At 48.0% G+C, this 23,167-nt stretch overlaps 1 protein-coding gene across 4 annotated transcripts in view; it reads right to left on the bottom strand.

Annotated features, from left to right (window-relative positions):
• KIAA1755 (KIAA1755 ortholog) overlaps positions 1 to 13,261 on the bottom strand; it is a 38,915-nt gene extending 25,654 nt beyond the window's left edge. For 3 of the 4 annotated variants that reach the window (XM_037012788.2, XM_037012790.2, XM_037012789.2), the window contains exons 1-2: positions 13,140 to 13,261; positions 1,773 to 1,970 (exon numbers count right to left, since the gene is read on the bottom strand). In XM_037012788.2, coding sequence (XP_036868683.2) covers positions 1,773 to 1,970; positions 13,140 to 13,145 — 204 coding nt within the window. In that variant the 5' untranslated portion in view covers positions 13,146 to 13,261. The remainder of the gene's footprint in view (positions 1 to 1,772; positions 1,971 to 13,139) is intronic. The other variant, XM_017652787.3, reaches the window with a different exon arrangement.
• Positions 13,262 to 23,167: the final 9,906 nt, after the last annotated feature.

Genomic DNA, 23,167 nt, shown 5'->3' with positions numbered 1-23,167 from the left:
AGGAAAGTGGGAGAGTAACAACCCCCAGCTACTGAGCACTTGCTGCGCCAGGCTCTTTGCTGCGTGGCAGGTGCCGTCTCTGTGAGGTAGGTGCTGAGACAATACCGAAGAAAACTGAACCTCAGAGAGGGTGACGTAGATCCCCCAACTTCACTGTGAGGGAGCCTGGATTTGAACGTGGGCACCTGACCCCTGAGGCCCTACTGTTCATTCCATCCCCTGCGCTGTGGTGATACAAATCCACCTACAATTACAATTCAGTTCGAGTCACCCATACTTAAAAATAAAGAAATCAAAAGGCTGTGACCCTTCTCCGGGAAAAATGGGAAGGCGACAGCGCACATGCAGTTTTAATGGCCAAAAAAAGGAAGCAAGCAGTTGCGTAGCTTGTCCTGCGGAAGAAATTAGGATGAGGAAAGTTGTGTATGAAATCATGTCCGCATGGACATGGAGAAGTTGGCCGCAAATGTTTCTGTGAGAGTCTTCCTTCTCCTGCAGTTACGCCTGATGTGTATGGAGCTGCTGCCATGTGCCCGCCACTGTGCTGAGCACATCACACGAATTATCTGTTTCCTTGCAGTTCCAGCCATCTCGAGTTCTGGCTCCTAAACCAGAACTTTTAGCTGCAGCATTCAGTTCTTTTCTACCACTGAAATGATGCACACAGTCCCTACCCTTACTTTTTGTTCTTGATGTCCCGGCAAGCACGAGCCACTCAGGAAAGGCTGGTGGGGTCTATGAACCTCTTGTTGATTCCCGCGGCTGGAGCAGCAGGGGGCATGGGTAATAACTAACAGCAGAACAGGGCACAGTTGGCAACCCTGTGAAAGGGTTGGTGAGTTCCAGCAGTGGGCATCTGAGGATCCGGCCTCCAAAGGCCTCTCTCCACCCTTTTCTTAAAACAGTCTCCACCCTCTGACCATAGAGGTAGACATGTGATTCAAGCCTGGCCAGTCCTGTATCCCATTCCTCTGGCTGCGGTGATTGGTCCAGGGCTGGATATAGGACCAAAGCCTGGCCAATCAGGATCTTTCCTTGCAATTTGTCTATCTGCAGAGTTCATTTTCCTCTCCAGGGTAGGATTTGATCCCAGAGTTGCCCAGTCCAGCCTCGCAGAAACACCTAGCCTGTAAGAATGATGCTGGCAAGCAAGAAGCAGAGACAAGAGACAGAAAGGGTCCTTAACAGTTCAATTGGTGGATCATCTCGAGTCTGAGGCTGGATCACCCTGACCCTGTCTGAGTAAAGATCTGTCATTTACAGTCAATGAGTCTTGCCTAAAACACTTTTCTTTCCACTTTGCCTCAGGAGAGGCCTCCATGAGATCTGGGTTTGAAGGGGTCTCCTGGGAAGAAAGTGAGAGTCCAGAGGCATCAAGGGCTCCAAGGAAGATCTAGAACATTCTCTGCTATTTCCATTGAAGCAGCAGGCTGCCCCACTTCAGCCAAGGCAGGCTGGTGATGCCCATAATGCCAGCCCCGGGTCAGGCTCCCAGGGACAAGAAAACCTACAAGAATGTCTTTTATCCAGGCCTTCCTCCCTGCTAATGAAAGGGAAACAGGATTGACTTCTAGATGTGGACTTCCTGCTCCATTGGGTGGGAATGGCTAATGTCTCCCTTTGGGAGAGCAATGATACCTGGAAAACCATCCCACACCCTCAGTTCTTGCTCTGAGACAAGAAGAACACCAGCCCACTTCTTTCCTTGTTCAGCACCAGCCCTGTGGCTTCTGGGAGAGCTTGTCCCCAGCCCCGTGTCCCTTCCAACTTACACAGGCTGCTTCCCGAACTTGTTCACACAGGCGCTTGGCAGGTATCAGGAAATCCAGAAGGAAGCTCAGCCCATCCCCCCGGAAGTCAGAATCCAGGAGACGGAACACCTGCCCCAGGATGGTGGGCGCAGTGGCCTCAAAAGGGGGATATAGGCCTGCCAAGACATGCTGGATGGCTGCGTCCAGAGATGGGGGGTCCTGCGGGGGATAGGAGGAGAGGATGAAAAGGATAGTAGCAGTAATAATAAGGGTAGAGGCCATTTCCCATGACCTTCCAGGCCCCATATGACTAAGGCCCGAATGAACTCTGTGACTCCTCTCCCACCCACTCCCCCTGCTACACCGGCCTCTTTTCTGTTCCTCAAAGACACCAGGCACCATCTCATCTCAGGGCCTTTGCACTGGCTGTTCCTCTGCCTAGAATACTCTTCCTCAAGACATGCTTATTTCCTCACTTCCTACAGATCTTTCTTCAAATGCCATCCACTGGTCCAAGGTGGAGTGGAGGAATGGGGGAAGGGAGGCATTCAGGTCAGGGGCAGAGGGAAAGGAGAGGTTGCATCCCTAAATCCCACCATCTGGTGTACCTGCAGACCAGCAGCTTGAAGCTGAGCCATCAGTGAAGCCCAGCCTGGATCAGACAAGCCCCAGGCTACATTCAGGCATGTAAGTAATAATAAGTAACTGCTGTTTTTTACCACCGAGTTTTGGGGTGGTTTATACACAGCAATAACTAATTGGTATCAGTTGATATATGAGCTCCAGATGCCTATATCCAGCTGCCCCATGGATGCCTCCCTTAGATGTCCATCAGGCACAGACCATCAACACATCAAACCCAACTCAGCACCTTCCTAAACCTACTCCTCCTCTCGTGTCCCTACCTCAGTGTTGGCACCACCATCCAGCCAGACTCCTAGGCCAGAAATCTGCTCATCACCCTGGCCCTCCTCCTGCCTCCCCACAGCCATGTCCCATATGGCCTTCTGGCCTTCCACAGCTCACCAACTACTTGCTCTGCTTTGCCCCTACCTTCATCCAGGCCTCCATCATCTCTTCCAGTGAATCACCTCCTCACTGGTTTACAACCCCCAGTCGGCCTCTCTTCCAGCCACTCTACCATGAACACAGAGTGGCCTTTCTCAAATGCAAAACTAACCTCATTAGTCTTCTGCTCAAAACCCTCAAAGGCTATCCCCACCTTCAGGAAAGCCTCCAGCCTCCAGGCATTCAGAGCCTCATGGTCTCACCACTGGGCACCTCTCTAGCCTCACCCCAGCCCCATGACCTCTCTAGTGCTTCCATCACAATGACACATGCATTCTTTCTCTTGCCTCAGGGCCTTTGAACATGTTGTTCCTGGGAATGCCTTCCACTATCAATCCCTCTTCACCTGACTGAGCCCTTCTCATTCTTCAAGGCTCAGGTCAGCCCTCAAATCTTCCAGAAGAATTTCTCTGGCCTCCCTCTACCACCCCAGATGGGTCAGTCGTACCCTTTTCTGGGCTTGGATGGTGCCCTGTCAAAGTCCTTCCCACACTGATTGCTCTCTCCCTCAGTGGACTCCAGGCTCCCTGAGGACAGGATGGTAAACACAGTAATGGCCCCAAAGATGCCATGCCCTAATCTTGAATCTGTGAATATGTTACCTCACATAGCCAAGAGGAATCAATGTTGTAGATGGAATAAATGTTGCTAATTAGCTGGTCTTAAAATAGAGAGATTATTCTGGATGATCCAGGTGGATCCAAATCACCAGGGCCCCCAAAAGTAGAAGAGGGTGCAGAAGGGCGAGAGTCAGGATCAGAGGTGTGATGATGCTTCAAAATATTTTTAGAGGAAGAGCTGAGGAAGGTGGGTGGCTCCTAGAAGCTGGAAAAATCAAGCTAACAGATTCTCCCATTGAGTCTCCAGAAAGAAATTCAGCCTGTCAACACCTTGATTTGAGCCCAGTGAGACTCGTCTTGGACTTCTGATCTATAGGACTGCAAAATAATACATTTATGTTGCTTTAAGCTACTAGTGTGTGAGTGATCATCTGTTTCAGCAACAATAGAGACAAACATAACAGGCACTGGCTCCTATTGCTCTAGGGTCCTCAGTACCCAGCACCAAAATAGGTGCTCAGTAAATGTCGTATGAGGATGAACCAGATGCCCCCTGTCTGAGCCACGATTTTTCATCTGTAAAACAGGCCAGAATCCATGGGTTATGGTTTTCAACTCTTAAAACGTCTAATCGGAGCCATTTCCATTGCCCCAGAGTGGTTGCAGGCTCAGGGTCCATCTGCCTCTGAATGGTGAAGGAAGATGAGAATAAATCAGAATCCAACATGAAGGGAGCTTGCTTACGACAAAAAAAAAGTCATTTTTATAAACGAGGCCTCTGGAGACAGGGAAATAAAACAGGGGCTTTGAGGAAAAGGAAGATGGCATTTCTCCACCCCAGCAAGAGTCCAGGAGGCTGTAAAGCAGGGATGCTAGCCCAGGGCATTTAGACAGGTGTCAGTGTCGCCTCTGTGCTGCCTCTGTGTCCCCATTACCCACACAGTGCTGGGCACAGGTAGCCCATCACTGTTTGTAGAAGGAATGAGTGAATGTCTACAGCCTCCATTCTGGAGGAGAGAGGTGTTCTGTGACTGACATGGCAGTGAGCTCAGAGGGGACAATGTCCTGAAGGTACTTGACACTGAAAGGACACGTGCCCAGGAGGGGCTATTTTCACAGTGGAGGGGGAGTCTTCAGTTTGGCAGAACAAGAAAAGGTTCATCTGGCCTGGTAACCTCTTCCAATGCCCCCCATAAACAAGGCCAAACCCCAATAGTTACCCCTCCCTCCAATCCTGAGGACAGCAGTGGGAACAAGGACAGTCAGAGGACCCCACCTGACATCCTTGGACAGACACACTGAGCCAGTTAGGCCCGCAGTCCTCCCCTGTCTCAGGCCCTCCTCACCCCCCTCAGCCTCTCCTGGATCCACTTGGCTGTGCTGCCTTGAATAGGGGCCTTCCCTCTCTGGGCCTCTTTTCTCGTGTGCACATTGTATCGGGCTAGGTTTATTTAATTTTGTTTTTGGAAATTTAATCATCCGCTATCATCTTCATGAATTCTAGCATATCTAAGTACCATTTGTACTATCAGCATTTCCTGTTTTTATTCGAATCTACTCACTTTTTAAAAATCGTACATAATGCTTGGATTAACACATAGTCTACAGGCACACACCTGATCATCTACATTTGCTCTCTTACAACACTAAACTTTGTTTTCTACCTTTATCTTGCATCTACCTACCACTTCAGCATTTTATTAAAAATAAAAATAATAATAATAATAAAGGGAGAAATGTGGGATCCACATAGAAATCAAGTATAAAAATCAAACGAATAATGATTGACCTGACTGTTTATAGTTCATAATGCATGATCAAAACTGAAAGTTTCTGTGATGACTGCCCTTGTACTGTTCACCATGTAAGAATTTATTCACTATGTAAGAATTCGTTCACCATGTAAGAACTTGTTCGTTATGCTTCAGAAGATTGGAGACTGACAAGAATTAGGCTGGGGGTGGATTAATGATTGTGCATTGAGCATTGACTCCCCTATACAGAATTTTATTGTTGTTAACAACCATTTGATCAATAAATATGAGAGATGCCCTCTCAATAAAAAAAAATCGTACATAATTGCATTTTAAATGGAGACTTTACATCACCCTGTAGGTTCAGAGAGTGTGGCCAGACTGCCCGAGTTCAAATTCTGGCTCTACCACTTACTGGTTATATGACCTGGCAGGTTGCTTAACTCTCTCTGCCTCCATTTCCTCATCGGTAAAACTGAAGGTAGTAATTGTACCTGCTTTAAAGACTTGAGAGAGACTGAATGAGGTAATACCCGCAGAGACTCTGCATAGGAATAGCCCTTAGAAGGTGCTCCAGCAACTGCCATCACCACTACCTGCGTGACCAGATTACAGTCATTATTATATCACCACTTGAAATGGAAAAATCAGCATCAACTGACATAAATAGAATGGAACTTCCAAAATAAACCAATGAAGCATTGGTGTTTTACATTACTTATATAAATACATTTAACTTACTATATATATTTATTATTATAGCTATAGTATATATCTTATATTAGCACATACTTATGTTATTAAATTCTAGAGACATTTGGCCACCTCCTGAAGGCGCAGCAAGTCTTCTCCCTTTCTTCCTTCCAGAGCAAGATCTCCAGGCACGAGAAAGGTGTTAAAGACATCTTATCACCCAAAGGACGCTTTCTCCCGGGGTCCTCAGAGGATCAGAGAACTCAAAAGGGCTCAGTTCTCTCACCAAACAACTCCACATTATTTAGTTAAAGTCTGTGACAACCTGCGTCCCAACTGCTGTCTGCATTGCAACCTCTGGGAAACAAACACGTTAAACCATCTTTTCCTTGCTGCGTCTCAGTTTCCCCATCTGTAAATGAGAATTCTGGTTCCTAGCCTGTCTTGCTCAGGTGATTGCTCTGGAAATACACAGAGATAACAATATAGAAGAACCAGGAAAAATAAAAGATATTGCTGCTATTGTCATTTGTTAATTATTTTTTATTTTTATTCCTCCTGTCAGACAAAGCTCGAGACCCAGACTGCATGTAGAAATTTTCCCCCTCCTCATTCTTTCCCGAATCCACTACCATCATCCCAATAATAACAATAGTTTCCAGGCACCTACTGTGCTCTAGAGTCTCTACTCACATTCTCTTACTTAAAGTACCCACCAATCCCAGGGGCAGAGCAGGAACATTCCATTTTGCAGATGAAGAAGCTAAAGTTGACCTTGCCCAAGATCACAGAGAGAAAGGGGCAAAGCCAGGATCCAACCCAGGTCTGGGCCACCCAAGCCCGCCCTCTTCTGTTCCCTGGTGCCTCATCTGCCTCGGGGCCACCAGCAGCCACCAGCCTTGGAGGTGGCTTCCCAGCTGCCTGTCCCGCGATGATATAAGTAGATCCTAAAGCTGTCTGCCTCTCACAGTCTAATGCTCACAGATGGGATGCCTTTGGCTTTCACCAATGGGCTCAGCTGGCTGCACCCTGTAACCATTTAGGGAGCAGTCAGTAAAAAGGAAAGTTCCAAGTTAATGGGACTCGGAGCTCTTGGCCAGAGCATTACCTGCTACAGGCCTGAACCCCAGTGGCTCCTAAGCTGTCCAAGTACTGGGGGAGGCACAGCATAGAGGGACCCAGGAGGCTGCAGAAAGGAAAGCTGGCCACTCTCCACTCAAAATCAACCAGCAGCCCAGCCCAGGACCACAGGAACCCAAACACCGGCGGCCAGACGTGGGCCCCTCAAAATGATTTCCATGAAACTTAATCAACGTGTTTCCATTCTTTCCCAGTGAGCGCAGCCCAGCTGGGCCTTTAACTGTTCCTCAGCAGGAGCCAGCAGGAGACAACGTGAAGCCGGAAAGGAAGAAGGCAAGACAACCAGGCAAAACCCCTCCCCTGCAACCCAGGGCCCAGCAAAGAAGCCCACCAGGGGGGCTGGAGGAACCTGGCCTGACCCTCTGTGCTGACACGGGGAACCTGTGTGGGGCTGAAAGCCCCAGAGAAGGGTCTGTTCCCAGCAGTCCTCAGCATGGGAGGAGTGGGCAATAAGGATGTGTGTATACTTGTTTCAATGTCTTTGCAATGAGCCTCTATTATTGTTGTAATCTTTTATCTGTATAAGGTAAAATAAGCAAATATAAAGTACACAGGTTGATGCGTTTTCAGCAATGTACAGACGCCTCTCACCACTGCCCAGGTCAATATATGACACCCATCACCCCAGAAAGAGGCCTCCTCTCAGACAACTTCCTCAGCTCAGGAGTACCTCTTCTAACTACTGGAATTTTTTTAAAGAAAAATTCCCATAAAGTATGGTCTCTACTGTGTAAAAATGGGTGTACGCCAAGAGGCCATGAAGTGTTAACTGCAGTTTCCCCGAGGGCTGTGAGGGGCAGGGGGCTTATAAGGCACCGTTTAAATTTTCTTTATAGTTTGCTGGATTTTCCAAACATTCTGTATCCAGCTTGTATAGCTTTTATAATCTGGGGGGAGAGAGGGTGAATAGAAGTGTGATTGTGTGTGTTTTTAAGGCTGGTTCCCTTTTTAAATGGTCTCACCAGATGTTGTTAGTTGGGCCTTCTAAGATGTGGGCTGAACTCTTAAAGGTCCAGACTTATCCATTTATTCCAACAGGCAAAGATGCTCAGTATCACTCAGCACTGGCACCTCCTAGCTTGGGAAGAGAAAGGATGGAGAAAAGCTGAGGTAGGCAGCGTCCCAGAGCTACACCATCAACTTCTGCTCTCCTCCGGGGCAGAAATGCCCAGGGAAGGTGATATTCCACCCTTGACTCACTTGGGTGGCCTTGGCCTCAGTTTCCCCATCTATAAAATAGGGGCATTGGGCTTATCTATCTCCAAGGGCCCTTCTAGCAGGGCCCTTCTAGAATTCAAGCTACACACAGGTTCAGAATGGTCTGGAGGTAGGAGGTGGTTTTCAAATGGTATCAGTTAATCTCCAATTGGTGAGAAGGTTTAAAAAGATCTGCCTCTCCATCATCTCCCTACCAAGGCCCAGGGAGCATCTAAACGAGCAGCCACGGGTGCAAATGCCTCCAGGGGCCTCACAGGTGATACAGAAGATAGAAGTTAGCCAAGTGTGAGGGAATAACTACTCTAGTCCCTTGGTGAGTGGCCCCTGACAGTCAGCATCTGGTTGGGGAAGCAATATGGAGTCGTGGGGCCTGAGGCACCCGTCCCATCTCATCAACTCCTGCTGATTGTTGCCCAGCATTGCCGGATCTATTGCTATATTGGTAAGACCTCCCAACACTTTCAAGGTTGGTGAAACCAAATACATCTGTGAGCTACTGGACTCAACTACCTGGGGCACTCCTGAACTTCTCCAGTGGATATTCTAAAACCAGAGTACTGTTGCTCTGACTGCCAGGAAGTTGTTGCTCACATCTAACTAAAACTTCTCCGGCTTTAAATCCTTTTTATTTTTGTGTGGGTGGAGGTATGACTGAGCATTGTCTCCTTAAAAAAAAAAAAAAACCATTCAGAAACTGGAAAAACAGCCCAGATGAAGTGAACTGAGAAGCAAGTGGGCATTAGACAACCCACGTTCAAGTCCAGCTCAGTGTGACCTTGAGCGAGTCACATCACCTCTCTGGGCCTTAGTTTTGTGTTTGTCTTTTTCTCTCCCTGTCCCTTTTGCCTTTGCCTCGGGGTTTACCATCTTCCATCCAAACCACATAATGATAACGATTATAACTAGAGTTCTTTTGTATGAGCAAAGCTTCTGAGGATTACAGGCCTCATCATAAGCACTTTCCCTACATTATTTTATTTAATCTCCCCAACAATTCTATAGGATGGGTATTTTTGTTCCCATTTTACAGGTTAAGAAGCTGAGCTCAAGGTTCTACCACCAGAAAATGGCAGAGCTGGGGTACAAACCTACACGCATAACTACCAGCTCTCCTGCTCCTTCCCCAGGCCCCCTGCCACCAGGCCAGGCTCTCCTTTGGCCACTACAATGGCCTTCCTAACACAGAGATCTGATAGTGACCCTCCACTGCTCAACAGTCTCAAGTAGCTCCCCACTGCCATAGCAACTCAGCTTCACATGTGTCTTTTTGTCAATTTGTTCCCAACTTAAATAAAGTTATTTTTATTATCATGTGTTCCTGCTGCTTAAATCACTTTCTAACACTTATTAAGATAAATAAAAAATGTTCGCTTAAGGGCCATCTGAAGTCTCTCCTCCTAGGACCAAGGTGGGTGCCACACTTTGGGAAACACCGCCTGAACTCACATTGCACCCCTCCCTGGACTGGTGAGCGCCTTCCCACCCAACCTCAGAGCCCTGATTGCCTGGCATCTCTCCCCTTTTCATGACACATGTGCTTCCCAGCAAAGGGATGGACTCCCAAGGCCCATCACCCATCCCAGAAATCTCAGTGAGCAGCCATGCCTTCCCTGTGCACTGCAAGCCCCCAGCAGGGACCAGCGCTTACTCATCTCTACACACAAGACCTGGCACCCAGTTGGAGCTTTAGGGGACTTTCATGAAATAGGTACTTTGGCAATGTGGAATGAATTGATTTGGATTCAACCAGCTTTTCTCAAAGCATGGAAAGGGATTAACAGGTGGCCCACGAAACGATTTGGCAAAGAGATGAACATGACATGAAGTCACAGTAAGAAAGTTACTCCAACTCTCTTCCAGTCCTGATGACACCAAAGAGAAAGTCCCAGTTCAGTGCCAGTATATATTAAACACCTCTCAGACACTTCTTCATTATGCCTTTTAACAAAAAGGAAGAAGTCCTTGGGCTCGAAATTGTCCACAGCCAATTTCATCCAGCCAGAACTTACTAACATGAATCTGCCTTTGTTGTAAATATTTTTACAGTTACTTTCTATTTGTGACAATGGATACTGATTTTTCATGGTTGTGATATAGAATTTCCTCTTTAAACATATTTTTAAGTTTATAAAGTTGATTTAAAGAAAAATAAAGCTAGTAATAAGTAGTAAATTTTATTATTTCCTTATAAAACCTTATCTAGTTAAGTGGATATGCAATTGTTACGATGATACTAAAATTTTGAGAATGTGGAACTGAATAAACCCTAAGCCCCTCGGCCATAAGGTGCTCTGACACTGGGCTGCCCCAGGACTCTAAGCAACCATTAATCAAGTCTTCCTACAAAAATTACAACTGTGATGGGTGCCATGAAGGAGAGATATATGGCATGCTACAGTGGGAGTAGGGGAAAGTGGGAAAGGCTTTGCTGAGGAGGTGACATTTGGGTGGAGATTTACAGGATGGATAGGAATTGATTAGGTGAAGGGACTCCACCCAGCAGGAACAGCATGTGCAAATGCCCTGTGGTAGGAAGAAGCATGGAACATAAGAGGCTCTGAACCAAGGTCAGAGTGGCTGGAGTACAGAGGTAAGGCCAGAGGGGTGGTCATGAAACAACCATTAATAATTCAGGCTGGAGAAAAATCTGTCCATCATTTCTACTCAGTAAAGAATTGCTCAATTCAGCTCAACTTTTGCAAGGAGCCACCCAGTGCCCAACTCTTGATCTGAGTGCCTGGGGTTTGGTAAGGAGTTTGTGGATTCTGAAACTAATAACTGCATTAGGTCCAATACAAGGGAAGGTTTGGCAAACACTTGGTGCAGGTTGTGGCTCTGGGGTGGTCATGACAGCTGAGCACAGGTTCAGAATTCAGGCTATCTTGACTCCCACTTCCTAGCAGGGTGAACTCAGGCAGCGCTTAAGCTCCCAGAGCCTCAAGTCTCCATCTGGGGGTGGGAGCTGTGGGGGAGAGATACCAGCAGGCTTACTCTTAGAGTCAGTGTAAGTTAAACGAGCTCCCGCATGCTTCCCCTAGCACAGACCTTGCCTGTGATGAGAAGTGAATAACCGTTAGCTTACAGTAATTATTGTCATACAGCTCCAAGAGCAATGTGTGTGTACACCTGCTGGTATGTGGATTTAGAGCCTAAATTTTGCAGTATGTCTGTGGTGTATGTGCAGATGTATGACCATATTTTAGCAGTATGGGAAAGCAGGTGGACAAGGCATGTATGTGAGAGGGCATGTGTGTTCCACTGTGTAATGGGAACATGCTTTGGTGTGTGTGTGTGTGTGTGTGTGTGTGTGTGTGTGTGTGTGAACATGTCTCTGTGTAGAGTTCTTCTGTGCATGGATGTGCCCAAAGTGAGGGCCACACAAGCTCTACATGGTTGATCACAGTCAGCAGGTTAAAGCCCTAGCCTGTCCTCACAGCCCTTTTCCAAGTGCCCACTGCTCCTGCGAATCCACCTGGGCTTGTCTGGAGCTCCACTGGGATTCCCTGACAACCAACTCTTTCCTTCTCTGCCCCCAGATACTGGAGCAAACACACAGTCTTCTCCCAGTGCAGCCCAACCTTTCTGAGGTGCCAGCCCAGAAAGCCACAGGCTGGGGATATTGCCCTCTCTGTCCCTTTCCCTTAAGTCCACCTCCCCACCCAATTCCCTTGGGAACACCTCTTGTCAGAACAATATGCATATATGACTTTCCTGCCCTGAGTCTAAAACACCCCGCGTTTTGTGAGCAACTCCTTCCTCTCTACTCCACACCCTTAACCCTCCTTGCCCTGCTTAACCCTCCACCCTTACCTCACTGGGCTGTGAGGGCACTTTAACTCCCATCTCATCCAAACCCCACACAGGACAATGGGCTTATCTGACCTCCAGCCCCAAGTCTAAAACGCAACACCACCCCAAAGTTTGTCCCAGGCCCCGAGGGGGGATTCCAGCTCTAGGCTGTGGGATGGGGCTATACCGAAGCTGACAAGTCACCCAGTCTTACTCCATCCACTTCGTGCACGGAGAGGGAACATTGCCAGAGATGGCCTCCTGCACCCCCCTTCGCCACTACCCCTTCTGGGGGGCAGGGGGGCAGTTAAGCACAGACCCCTGGCCAGGTACTGAGTGTCGCCTCAGCCTAAATGGTTGGGGTCTGCCCTCGGCGCCTCCTCGAGGGCTGTGCCCACCAAAAGGGGGCAGAGCTAGGTGGTCCAGGCCTTGGCAGGCGTTACCATAGTGACGGGCTGCTCCTGTCCTGGGTGCCGGGTCGGTCGGTCCGCTGGTCTGTCTGTCCTGCAGCCCCCAGCCCTCGCCTAGCACCGGAGCGAGCGGAGCGGGCTGGCCAAGGGCGCCGACCCGGGCCTCATTCCGAGGGGAGGCGGGGGAGACTGGGGGAGAGGGAGCGGGCGCCGGGGAGCCGGAGAGACAGGCGGAGATCGGGGCCGAAGCGGGAGAGTCGAGGCAGAGGCGCGGGCGGCGCGGACCGGCCACCTCCGCGGGGCGGCCGCAGGGGCGGGGCGGGGCGGCCGCAGGGCCCGCCCGGGTCGGCGCGACTCCCGCGTGGGACCCGGCGGCGCGACGGCAGCCCCCGCCCAGCCCGCCGCGGCGCGTGATGAGAACCAGGCGCCCCGCTCCGGCCCGCGGGCGGCGCCGGCTGCCAAGTCCTCGGCCGGCCGCCCTCCGCCCGCCCCTCCGCCGGCAGCACCCACTGTGCAGACCCGCAGAGCGAGGCCCCGCCACCGCAGACTCAGACCTGGGGTCGAGTCCCTTCCTCCTCCACTTCCCACGTGTGGGATTCTTAAGCCTCAGTTTCTCCGTCTGTAAAGTGGGGGTGATGATGACCCTGGTGATGATAGCGACTATAATGGTGTTCGAAATGCCTTAGACCTGGGTAAGGGAGTAAGCATCTGCCCCAACACTTCCCCCGGGAAGCCCAGCCCACCTACCGCACCCACCGTCATGACGGCACCATGCACGGCTGAGGGATGAGGGTGGCTGTTTGCCAGTTCTGGTGTTGCTCCTTCCAGATAATGACTAGCTTTGTGACCTTGGCCAGGCCGTTGTTCCTCAGCTTTGGAGGGAGACTAGAAAGCAGGTGATCTCTGCTTGGATGGCTCTGGGATTCACCAACTGATTCATCAAACGTTGTGCCAAGCCCTGACCCAGAACAAGTTGGAGTCTCTGCCCTAAAGTGATATACAGTTTGGTGGGGAAGGCTAGAAACAGATAAACAGAAAAAACAAAAAACAAAAAAAAACCCCTAAATGTGGCAACTGCTAAGGAAACAGACATGTGTCAACACTGGGAACTAGAAGGGGATCAGCTTAAAGCTGGTGGTCAAGGAGGCAACAGAGAAACCTTGATCTAAAAGGGGAAGGAATTAGGTGAAGAATGGGGGTGTGAGGTGTGGGAAGAAACGGAGTTCCTGGCAGAAGGAACAGCCTATGCAAAGGCCCTGGTGTAGTGTTAAGCTTAAAGAAACTGGGAGTAAGTGAAGAGCTGCAAAAGGTCAAGTGTAGTAGTCAGGGTTTAAATTCAAAGTCCAAACCTTATTCACAGCCCACCTCCCACCCCACAAAGGTTAATCAGTATTTTAGTAGAGAGCCTGAGCTAGGTTAGGAGCCATCCCATCTTGCTGTGTAACTTTTAACATGTCCCTTTATATCCCTGGACCTCCATTTGCTCATTGTTAATTTGGGACTAATAATCCCCAATAATTCCACCATGACATGCAGATGAGAGAATCCCTTAGCAGTATGTATTAAGCAATCAAATAAATCCTCTCCAAACTGCAGGAGCCAGTCTGGATGGTTTTGGCCACTGTTACAGACATGAATTTGGGAGAGAACAGACAGACTTGTTGGGGTCAGGCACAGGGTGTTGGGGAGACTGTAGCAGGGAGGATCTATAGTCCCAGCTTTGCAGTGAAACAGAATTGATGAGACATCTAGTGTTCTGGCATTGAAGACAACAGAGTAACTCTGAGTTAGTTAAGCAGAGAAATAATGGGTTGGCAAGGTATCAGGGGCTCACAGAATCAATGAGAAGGCTGGGGAGCTGTCACTAGAAAGCTCAGGAATAATTAACATGCTCCAGGGGTCTCATTGGCAAGAATGAATTGTAAGCCCTTGAAGATTGATGGACTAAAATTCAAAACAGACAAAAAACGCCAAAGTAGAACTTTCTATGTGTCAGGTACTCCTCTAAGGGTGTAACAGTTATGAGGTAGATGATATTACTGTCCTCATTCTACAGATGAAAAAACTGAGGCACAGGGAGATCTTGCAGCTTGCCCAATGTCAGAATGCTAGTGAACTGTGCAGTCCAGAATTGGACAAGGCTACACATTTCTAGAAATTCCATTATTAACCACCTTTTTGTGCTACACAAGCCTTTAAATTTAAAGAGAGATTCTAATTGGGTCATGTGCCGAAGGTCACACTAACACTGAACATATCAGGAATAGTTGGTTACCCAAAAAGAAATTAGGTGGCATAGAAGGGTGGAAATGGATCCAAAATGGTTTATAAACAACAGGTGCTATTACAGTCCACCCCTTGGGCCTCTCGCCATCCTTTGCACCTTTATTCCCATACATGTTCTTCCAAAAATACTCTCTATGACATGACACAAACTCCACATGCAACCAAAAAAGTACACACACACATACATAAATTTCTGCATGGTTTGGCCCCATACTGGGTGTGACCTCAAGGAGGTTCACCCTTCTGAGCCTCAGTTTCATCCTTTGTAAGAGAGAGAGAATAATATTTACTTCCTCATAGGGCTATGGTGGGTACTAAATAAGTTAATGAATGTAAGGTGTTTCGCACTGTGTGTGGTACACAGCAAAATTAATACACAACACACAAAATGGGGTTGTTAATGTTAGGGGCCAGTAGTTGTGAAACCAGCCTCCAAATACACAGGCTTAACTGTTGGATTGGACTTGGGACTTTCCAGAGGATTTTCCAAGGACTAGTCAGTATTCATTTCCTCTCTTTTTGGTAAATGAATAACTGAATTATGTTCCAATTGCTACACTAGATTTGGAGAAATAACAAAACTCATCACTGGTCTTACGTTTGGTGGAGTGGAGAAAAACGGAGTGTAATGGAAGTGGGCTCTGCTGCTGATCTGCTGTGTAGCCTTGCATAGATCCCTCACCTCTTGGGGCCAGTTTCCTCAGCATAAAATGGAGGTTTTAATCCATTCCTTAGGAGATTTTTGTAAGAATCCAAAGAAATAATGTGTTGAAAGAGCTTAACACAGTGCCTGGCATATAATAGGCCCCAGCAAATGGTAGTTTTACCTATGATTCTGAGATAACCAGGGCCAGGTACCAGGACATCTCACCAGGGGATGGTTTTACTTGGGGGGAAAGAATTGCATAATTTAAACAGAATGCCAGGAGATTCAGAATTCATCACTCAATAAATATTTATTCCCACAGTAAGGAAAACAAATACTTGGCACACATCTGCACACTCATTCCTCTCCTACCCATGGGAGACATCATTAATCAGTCATGGAACTTCCTGCTGAACCTAGAAGCAGCCTCAGAATCCTCCTCAACACAGAACTCAGGCAGCTGCTGCCAATCAATATGAGTTGGCATTGGAGATAATGCTTATTTGCCATCTGTGGTCCGTAAGGAAGACGGGCATTGAAGAACACAGAGGCTCTGGAGGCAGTAAATCTGGGTTGGAATCTTGCCTTAAAATCCCCTATAGGCTTTATAATGAGTAGATACTGAAGCATTGTGTCGGCCATGGCTGGTCCTGGGTGTGCCACGCAGGTCTGCCATGCAGGTCTGCCTTCATAAGAGCCTGCTGCAGGAAGTTCAGTGAGCTGTGGATGCCCCTGGGACACAGCTTTTGAGCTTTCTGGGCAGCCTCCCACTAAGCACCATGTGCACAAGGGTTCACCATTTCTGCCTGCTGTGGGCCTCTTCTGTGAACATGCTTTGTGCCAGAGCTCCCACTGGGCTGGCTGAGGCTCTCTCAGTGCTGCAGCATAGTCTGAAGTTCTTTCTAACAATCCCTCTCTCTTCCCCCTTTCCTTTCACACATGTTGGACCTGTGGCATGATCTGAAGGCCCTCCTTTCTCTTCCTGCTCCCGCTCTCCTTTATCCTTGCAGGCATTTCCCTCAGTGAATCTCTTGTGCGTCTAACTCTGTTTTGGGCATCTGTTTCTCAGACGGTGCAGCTGACACTGAGCTGCACAAGTCTGGTTTGGAAAGAAGTGGTGCTCCTCTTCTGCGATGGTGAGAGTAAGGAGTGGTACTAAGATTATTGTGGAGGCTGGGAGCAAAGAGCGACCCAGAACAGGTAGGCTGAAGGGCATAGTAACATAACCTATGGCCTCCTCTGGATGCAATTAGCCTTACCTGTCAAGGACACTAGTCTGTAAGAGGCAGAAGTTCAACTCAAACTAGCTAAAGTAAAAAGGGGACTTCAGGTTCTTCAAAGTGAGAGCTGGTGCCAGAGCTCTGTCATCATTCTTCTGCTGGTTTCTGCCCTGTGGCCAGGGAAGACGGCTTCCAGGTGGTACAGGCCTGCCTGGTCTCAGCTCAGCAATCCTACTACAAGGGCAACAGTTTTTCCTGCATCCATATACTACTTCTAGGGAAGACCCTGATTGGCTTTGCTTGGGTCACAGGACTATTCCTGAACTAATCACTGTGGTCAGAGTGATGAGGATATTCTGATTGGCCAGAATAGATTCTATGCCCACCCTTGGATGGGAACACATGCTGGTAGTTCTACCAGATGGTAGCATGGAGTGAGAGGAAGTTCTTCAAAGAAACCAGAAGGAAGGGGCTGGAAACACAGCTTAAGCCAAGAAGTTTGGGTATCATTGCCCACTTCATAAACACTGGGAAGAAAAAAGATGGACAGCATGGTTTTATACCTCAGTGACCTTTTCTTCTTTCAGGGGAAAATATGAAGATTAAATGAACTTCCTGATACCAGGTGTTGGAATGGAAGTGGAGGACACCTGTGGACACACAAAACCTCAGCTACTGTTCCACCCTCTCCTAGGATTCCCACCATCTAGGGCCAGGCACAGAGATGGAAACAACCCATGAGAACCAAACCTCTTGGAGCCCCTGAGACTTAAAACTTACCTTGTTCACTGTCCTAATTTACAGCAGGGAGATCCACCCAAAGAGGGGTGACATGCACAGTGTCACACTGCCCAACCAGGACAACTGCCTGTCATACTTGCTCTGCTCCTAAAACTGCTTCATGGTAGAAGAGCCCGTGCTACATATGTAGGGGCCCTGAGTTCAAGTTCCTGCCCACCCACTAACTCACTGCAGGACCACGGGGTGCAGTGGTCTTTGACTGCAACCTCATGGAGCTCTAAATTCTCTGAACCTCAGTTTTCCCAGCTGAACAAGGAACCAATGACTACTGCTTTGCCTCCCCCCTGATTGCTATGAGGCAGTAGCCACAAGCACTGTCATGTCCTGCAAGGGATAGGAGTCCTGAGATGCTCTCTCCATGCCAGGGGTGTGCAGAGTGCTAGGGGTAACAGGGTGAACATGACAGATGGTCCTTACCCTCAATCAGCTCATAGTGCAGTAGGGGATCAGATGTTACTAGTGAATGTATAGTACAAATGGTGTTGTGGTTGTTAAAAGGGGGATAAAGACCCATCAAAGGAACCCAGTAGATGCTAAGGGTCTAGGAGAACTGCCCTGAAGGCTTGAGCTGAGATCTGAAAAGAGAGGGAGAATCAGCCAGTGAAAGAAGTCAGGGGAGAGCATAATAGTCAGTGGGAACAGCAATGCAAGAGCCCTTTGGCAGGAGAGCAAGTTGGAGGCACATAAGAGGCAGAGTGACAGGGACCAGGACCTGAAAAGAGGTGGGAAGGTGGGCAAGGTTCTGCAGATCAGAGTTTGAATTTTCTCCTTAGAGCAATGAAAATCCATGGAAGGGAACTGAGGAGGGAGAAATGTGATCAGATTTTTTTTTTCCAAAAGACCTCTCTAGCTGCTGAGTGGCGGAGGCAGTAGGAAGGGGCAGGAGCTACAAGGAGACCCTCCAGCAAGGAGCTACCTTGGAGGACTGGAGAAGGATCTAGTTCCAAGGCACTGGCAACCAAAAGCCAAGGCCCCAAGGCAGGGGTCCCTGAGGGCCGTCCCCCAGCCCATCCTTAGCTCCTGCCCCTTATGAGCCCTGCACCCCTGGGTTTCTCTTTTCCTCCCAGTCTGTCCTTGGTTGTTATTGTGGGATGGACTCCATCGGTGACTCATGCAGGACTTGGGTTCTTGTTCCAGCCGTTTCCCCTTCCTCAGCTACTTCAAGCTCCCTGGGACCTGCAGACTTCACCCCTCACTGTCTGGGGAAGCAGTGAGGATCCCCTCCAGCATGGGGGAGGTCTAAGGAAGAAGGAGCTGGGACTCTGCGAGCCTCAGACGCCAGCCACACCTTCCTGCCTCTATGGTTTTGCTCATTCTTTTCCTACTGCCAGGGGATCCCTTTTCTGCAAGTCCTGTTCATGCCCCCAGGAGTAGCTCCTCTGGAAAGTCCTACCTGGTACCCTACAGTGGTCACCCCCACCTCTACTCAGCAGCACCAGTCTATCCAATCATCCCTCAAGAGCTTACCTTCTGTTGACCGGGACAGGGGAATGCTATGATGGACACAAATATGGTAGGAGTCTAGAGGAGGGAACCAATAACACCCTCCAAGAGGTGGGGTCAAAGGAGGTTCCCCAGAGGAAGGGACATTTGTAGCTGGGTTGTGAGGAGGAATAGAAATCCCCCCAGGAGAAAGAGGAGAAGGCATTCCAGGCCAAGGAAACAATGTGTGCAAGAGGTGATTGCCAAGTCTTCTGTGTAATGTGTGTAACATGCCTTGTTGAATGAATACATGTTTGGGGAGAACATTAAGAAATTTGGTGTGACTGCATCAGAGTTTGCAAACTGGTAGAGTATGGACCAAACCAGGCAAACAGAGGGTTAAAAAAAAAACCAAAACTGAATTAGTTGTCAACATCTAGCAATAGGGTGGCTTCACACAAACTTGTGGCACTGGGCAGAAGCCTCTCTCTTCATCCAGGCATGTGGCATCCTGCTCACCTGAGTCCCCACCTGGTTTGCTTTACTCATTCACACTACTTCCTGGACACTGTGAGCATTTGAGTGTGCATTCCTGAGCTAGATGATATGCTCTTTGAGGTTCTGGACTAGGGACTGCTAACAGGGCCAGGGGCTCAATAAGTGTTTGTTGGCTGGGTGGAGGGATAGTGTAACGATTCTAAAACATGTCCACAGATTTCAGAACACTACTCCCTTCCTGAAGGAGAGCTCTCCTCAGTATGAGCTGGATTTAGAGACTCACCTTCATGAATCAAATGTGGAGGAAGTGATAGTGTGTGCCTTTTGAGACTAGATCATAAAAGATATGCAGCTTCTGTCTTGTTGTCTCTTAGATCACTTGCGATGGGGTAAGCCAGCTAGCATGTTGTTAGGACACTTGAGAGTTAGCACCAACTTGCAGGTCAGGTGATCAAGCCACCTTGGAAATGGAGCCTCCAATCCAGGCAAGCCTTCTGATGGCTGCAGAGGCAGATGACAACTTGACTGCAACCTCATGGGGCCCTGAGCCAGAACCACCCAACTAAGCAGCTTCCAAACACCCAATTCACAGGAAGAGTGTGAACTGATAAATGTTTATTGTTCCAGACAGTGAGGTAATTTGTTATGCATCCATAGATAACTTAACACAGCTGGACAGATAACTTAACACAGCTTAACACATCTATATCTATGGATGGATATAGGGTATGTTAGCAAGGGAGGGAGATTCTATTGGGAAGGTAGGATCCCAACTGAGTTTTGTCACCCTGGAGAGCCAAAGAAGTTTATGGACTGGGAGTGCCACGGTCATGTCTTAAGTTGCAGGCAGTCACTCAGGCAGGCAGTGGGGGATAGACTTGATAAGACTAAGGCTGAGCGGAGCAAGAGGCTATCAGTGCCTTGATTCCCCCAAGCCAGCTTCCCGTAGCAACAGTTCCCCTGAGTCCTGGTCCGTCATTCTTCGGCCCCAGCTGGCCCTCTGAGTTGTGGAGGAGGTCAAGACTCGGCATTTCTCAGAGGCCATGTCATCCCCTTCGCTCAGACTCTTCTTTGTGTGGAGGAAGCAATTGCTCCCTGGGTTGGTGGGGGGCTCAGGATAGGGTCAGTGGCCTTCAGGGACTAGGGATGGGGGATGAAGAGCTGCAGTTCTCTGTGGAGGCCCTGCTGGCCCTGAGGCATGAGCAGGAGCCACAGCTACCAACTACCCAAGGGGCGAGGTCAACCCTGAGATCCAGCCTGTTAAAGATTGTTTGAAATAGCCCAGCATGTGTCCTGGCGAAATGTATATACAAATGGGCCTGACACATATGAGCAGCTTTAATACAAAATCAAACTGTGCTGAAATGCCATTTCTCATTTATCAAACTGGCAGAAGTTCAAAAGCTTGACAATGCATGCTGGTGAGACATTGAGTAAATAGGCACTCTCAACATGGTGGGAATGCCATTTGGTAATAAGCCTTATAGAAGGGAATTTGGTAATATCTAACAGAATGACATATGCTATATCCTCTGATTTACTTCTAGGATTTATCGTAAAGGATAATTCCACAAATGCAAAAAATATATGCACAAAGTTGTTCATTGAGGCATTATTTGTAATGGCAAAATGTTGGAATACTCAAATGTCCATCTGTAGGAAACTAGATGAATGAACTATGGGTCCACTTAAGGAAATGTTCTATAACCATGAAAGCAGAGAGGAAGATCTCTATGAATCTATATGCAGTGATTTACAGCATATACTGCTAAGCGAAAAAATAAGAGCAAAGTGTAAAGAATCATATATAGTATGCTTTCACATAAGTTTTTAAAAAAGCATTGATTTAATTATGCAAAAGAAATTATTTATTTGTGCACAAGAAATCCAGGCAGGTTTAAATCAGCAATTATTGAAAATGGTTACTCATAAGGAGTTGGTGGCAATGCAATGCAGAAGAAAAAGATGGGAGTGAGAATAAATATGTTATATATCCAGCTATTTATATATATTTTTTCTCCAATATATTTTTATACAGTTATGACTTCTTAACCACATAAACATTTTACATTTTCAAAAGTAAAGTTAAATAAAAACATGAAAACCTAAACATGAAAACAAAGGGAAAAATGAGCTTAACTGTATGTGAAATTAGTAAATGTAACCATACAAAGAAAATAATTAATTCAAGAAACTGGCCACAGGAGTCTGACTCCTGACCCCTTTCTTAGTGGGATGTATTTTAAAGACAAAGATAACTACAGAGAAATTTTGAACTCTAATTGGTAGTGCTTTGGCAGAGATATTAGTGCTTTAATTCTGAAACCACTATCAGTGTGTTTCATGATAAAAGAAATGAGCAAATATATTGATGATTTGGAACCATCTATGGAGAAAGGAAGTTAAAATACAGAATGGAGGAAGAATCTGTGGCTGAGTTTTAGAGACATTAGTATGCGCTCATGCTTTAAGACACATACACATGCATGCACGCATGCACACACACACACACACACACACACACACATACTCCTTAGCTCTGCCCACTGTGAGTGCCAGGGAACAATACTCCCATAGTAGTTAGCACACCCAGCGCCCAAATCTTGGTTCCTAAATACCATTCCCCAGCAAATGAAACCCATGTCCTTAGAGAAATGGCTGTTTGCAGGATTGGGCCAGGAAAGTACAAAGTGAACTTGAACTATCTTGTGTCAGAGAACAAGGAAGCACTCAAAGAATGATGAGGCCAAGCAAAAGGAATCAACTTGAAAGTGCTTCCTAAAGTGGGCTGCACATAGAGACCAAAGAGCATAGTGTGGAAAGGGGAAAACCAGTAATTTCACAGTGGATAATCCTGACAAACACTACCTCAGTCAGGTGATCTAGTCAACATCAAGAGTGGTAAGTTGTATTGATAGTTGATGCTCTTGATAAGCTGTACAAGGATAGGGTAATTGAGTTACAGACTGTCTTTAGATATCCTCCATTCTGCTCCCTCCTGCCTTGGAAAGATGCCCAGAAAAGGCAAAAGCCTTCTCCAAGGCCATACAGTATGTTCATGGCAGTGTCAGGATTCAAGCACACCATCCTCACCCCTAGCCCAGGGATCTATCCCCAAATCCCAGAGTGCTGGGAATGGCAGGCACCCAACAGGCCTCTTCATGACATTGTGAGAGCTGACGCAGAGAAGGTAAGGAGGGCTCAGAGGGCTAGTGGAATTTCCCCAGATTTCTTTGGAGTGGCAGAGCTGCAAAAATAAAGGGAGTGGGGCTCCACAATCCCCTGTCCCCCAATGCCCACTGCTTAGCCTGAGTTACCCTCTTTACAGGACTCTCAGCACTGAGGTGTCTCCTTTCCTGAAACCGTAGCTCACTCTCCTTCCTTTCTCATGGGGATGACTGCTTTCCCACTTAGGGGCTCTGGGTCCTGCCAAGACACCACCCTAAGCTGCTCCCTGGGGTGAAAAGGCCTGGGCACTGTGAAAAAACTGGGTCGATGGTGCAGTGGTGGTGACGGGGGTAGGGGATGGGGCCAGGCTCACATTGCAGCTGAGAACTTACTCATGATGAAAGAGCTGCCTTGTGCTGCACAGCTGAGCTTGCTTTTCACCCCCTTCCAGTCTCCAGCCCAGGTGGGGGTCAGGGTGGGGGGTGGGCACTCGCCTTCTTCCTGCCTGTACCGCCCCCACACAGTCGTCCAGGGGCCAGCAGGCGCTGCTTTCCCCTTCTGGTTTCTTTTCAAATCAGAATCTCAGGTCTGCAAAGTGAGAAGGGGCCCCAGAAGCCATGGGTGGAGCCCAGCTGTTGCCACATAAGTCTGACCTGTGGCCGTGTAATGCAGGCAGACGTCTCCTCTGCTCCAGGATCAGAAACCCCAGGGCTAGTACTGGAAACTGTATTTTTAATAAACTC

The sequence above is a fragment of the Manis javanica genome, chromosome 5, assembly GCF_040802235.1.
Source record: "Manis javanica isolate MJ-LG chromosome 5, MJ_LKY, whole genome shotgun sequence".
Classification (NCBI taxonomy): Eukaryota; Metazoa; Chordata; class Mammalia; order Pholidota; family Manidae; genus Manis; species Manis javanica.
This window is presented reverse-complemented; position numbering and strand designations above follow the sequence as displayed.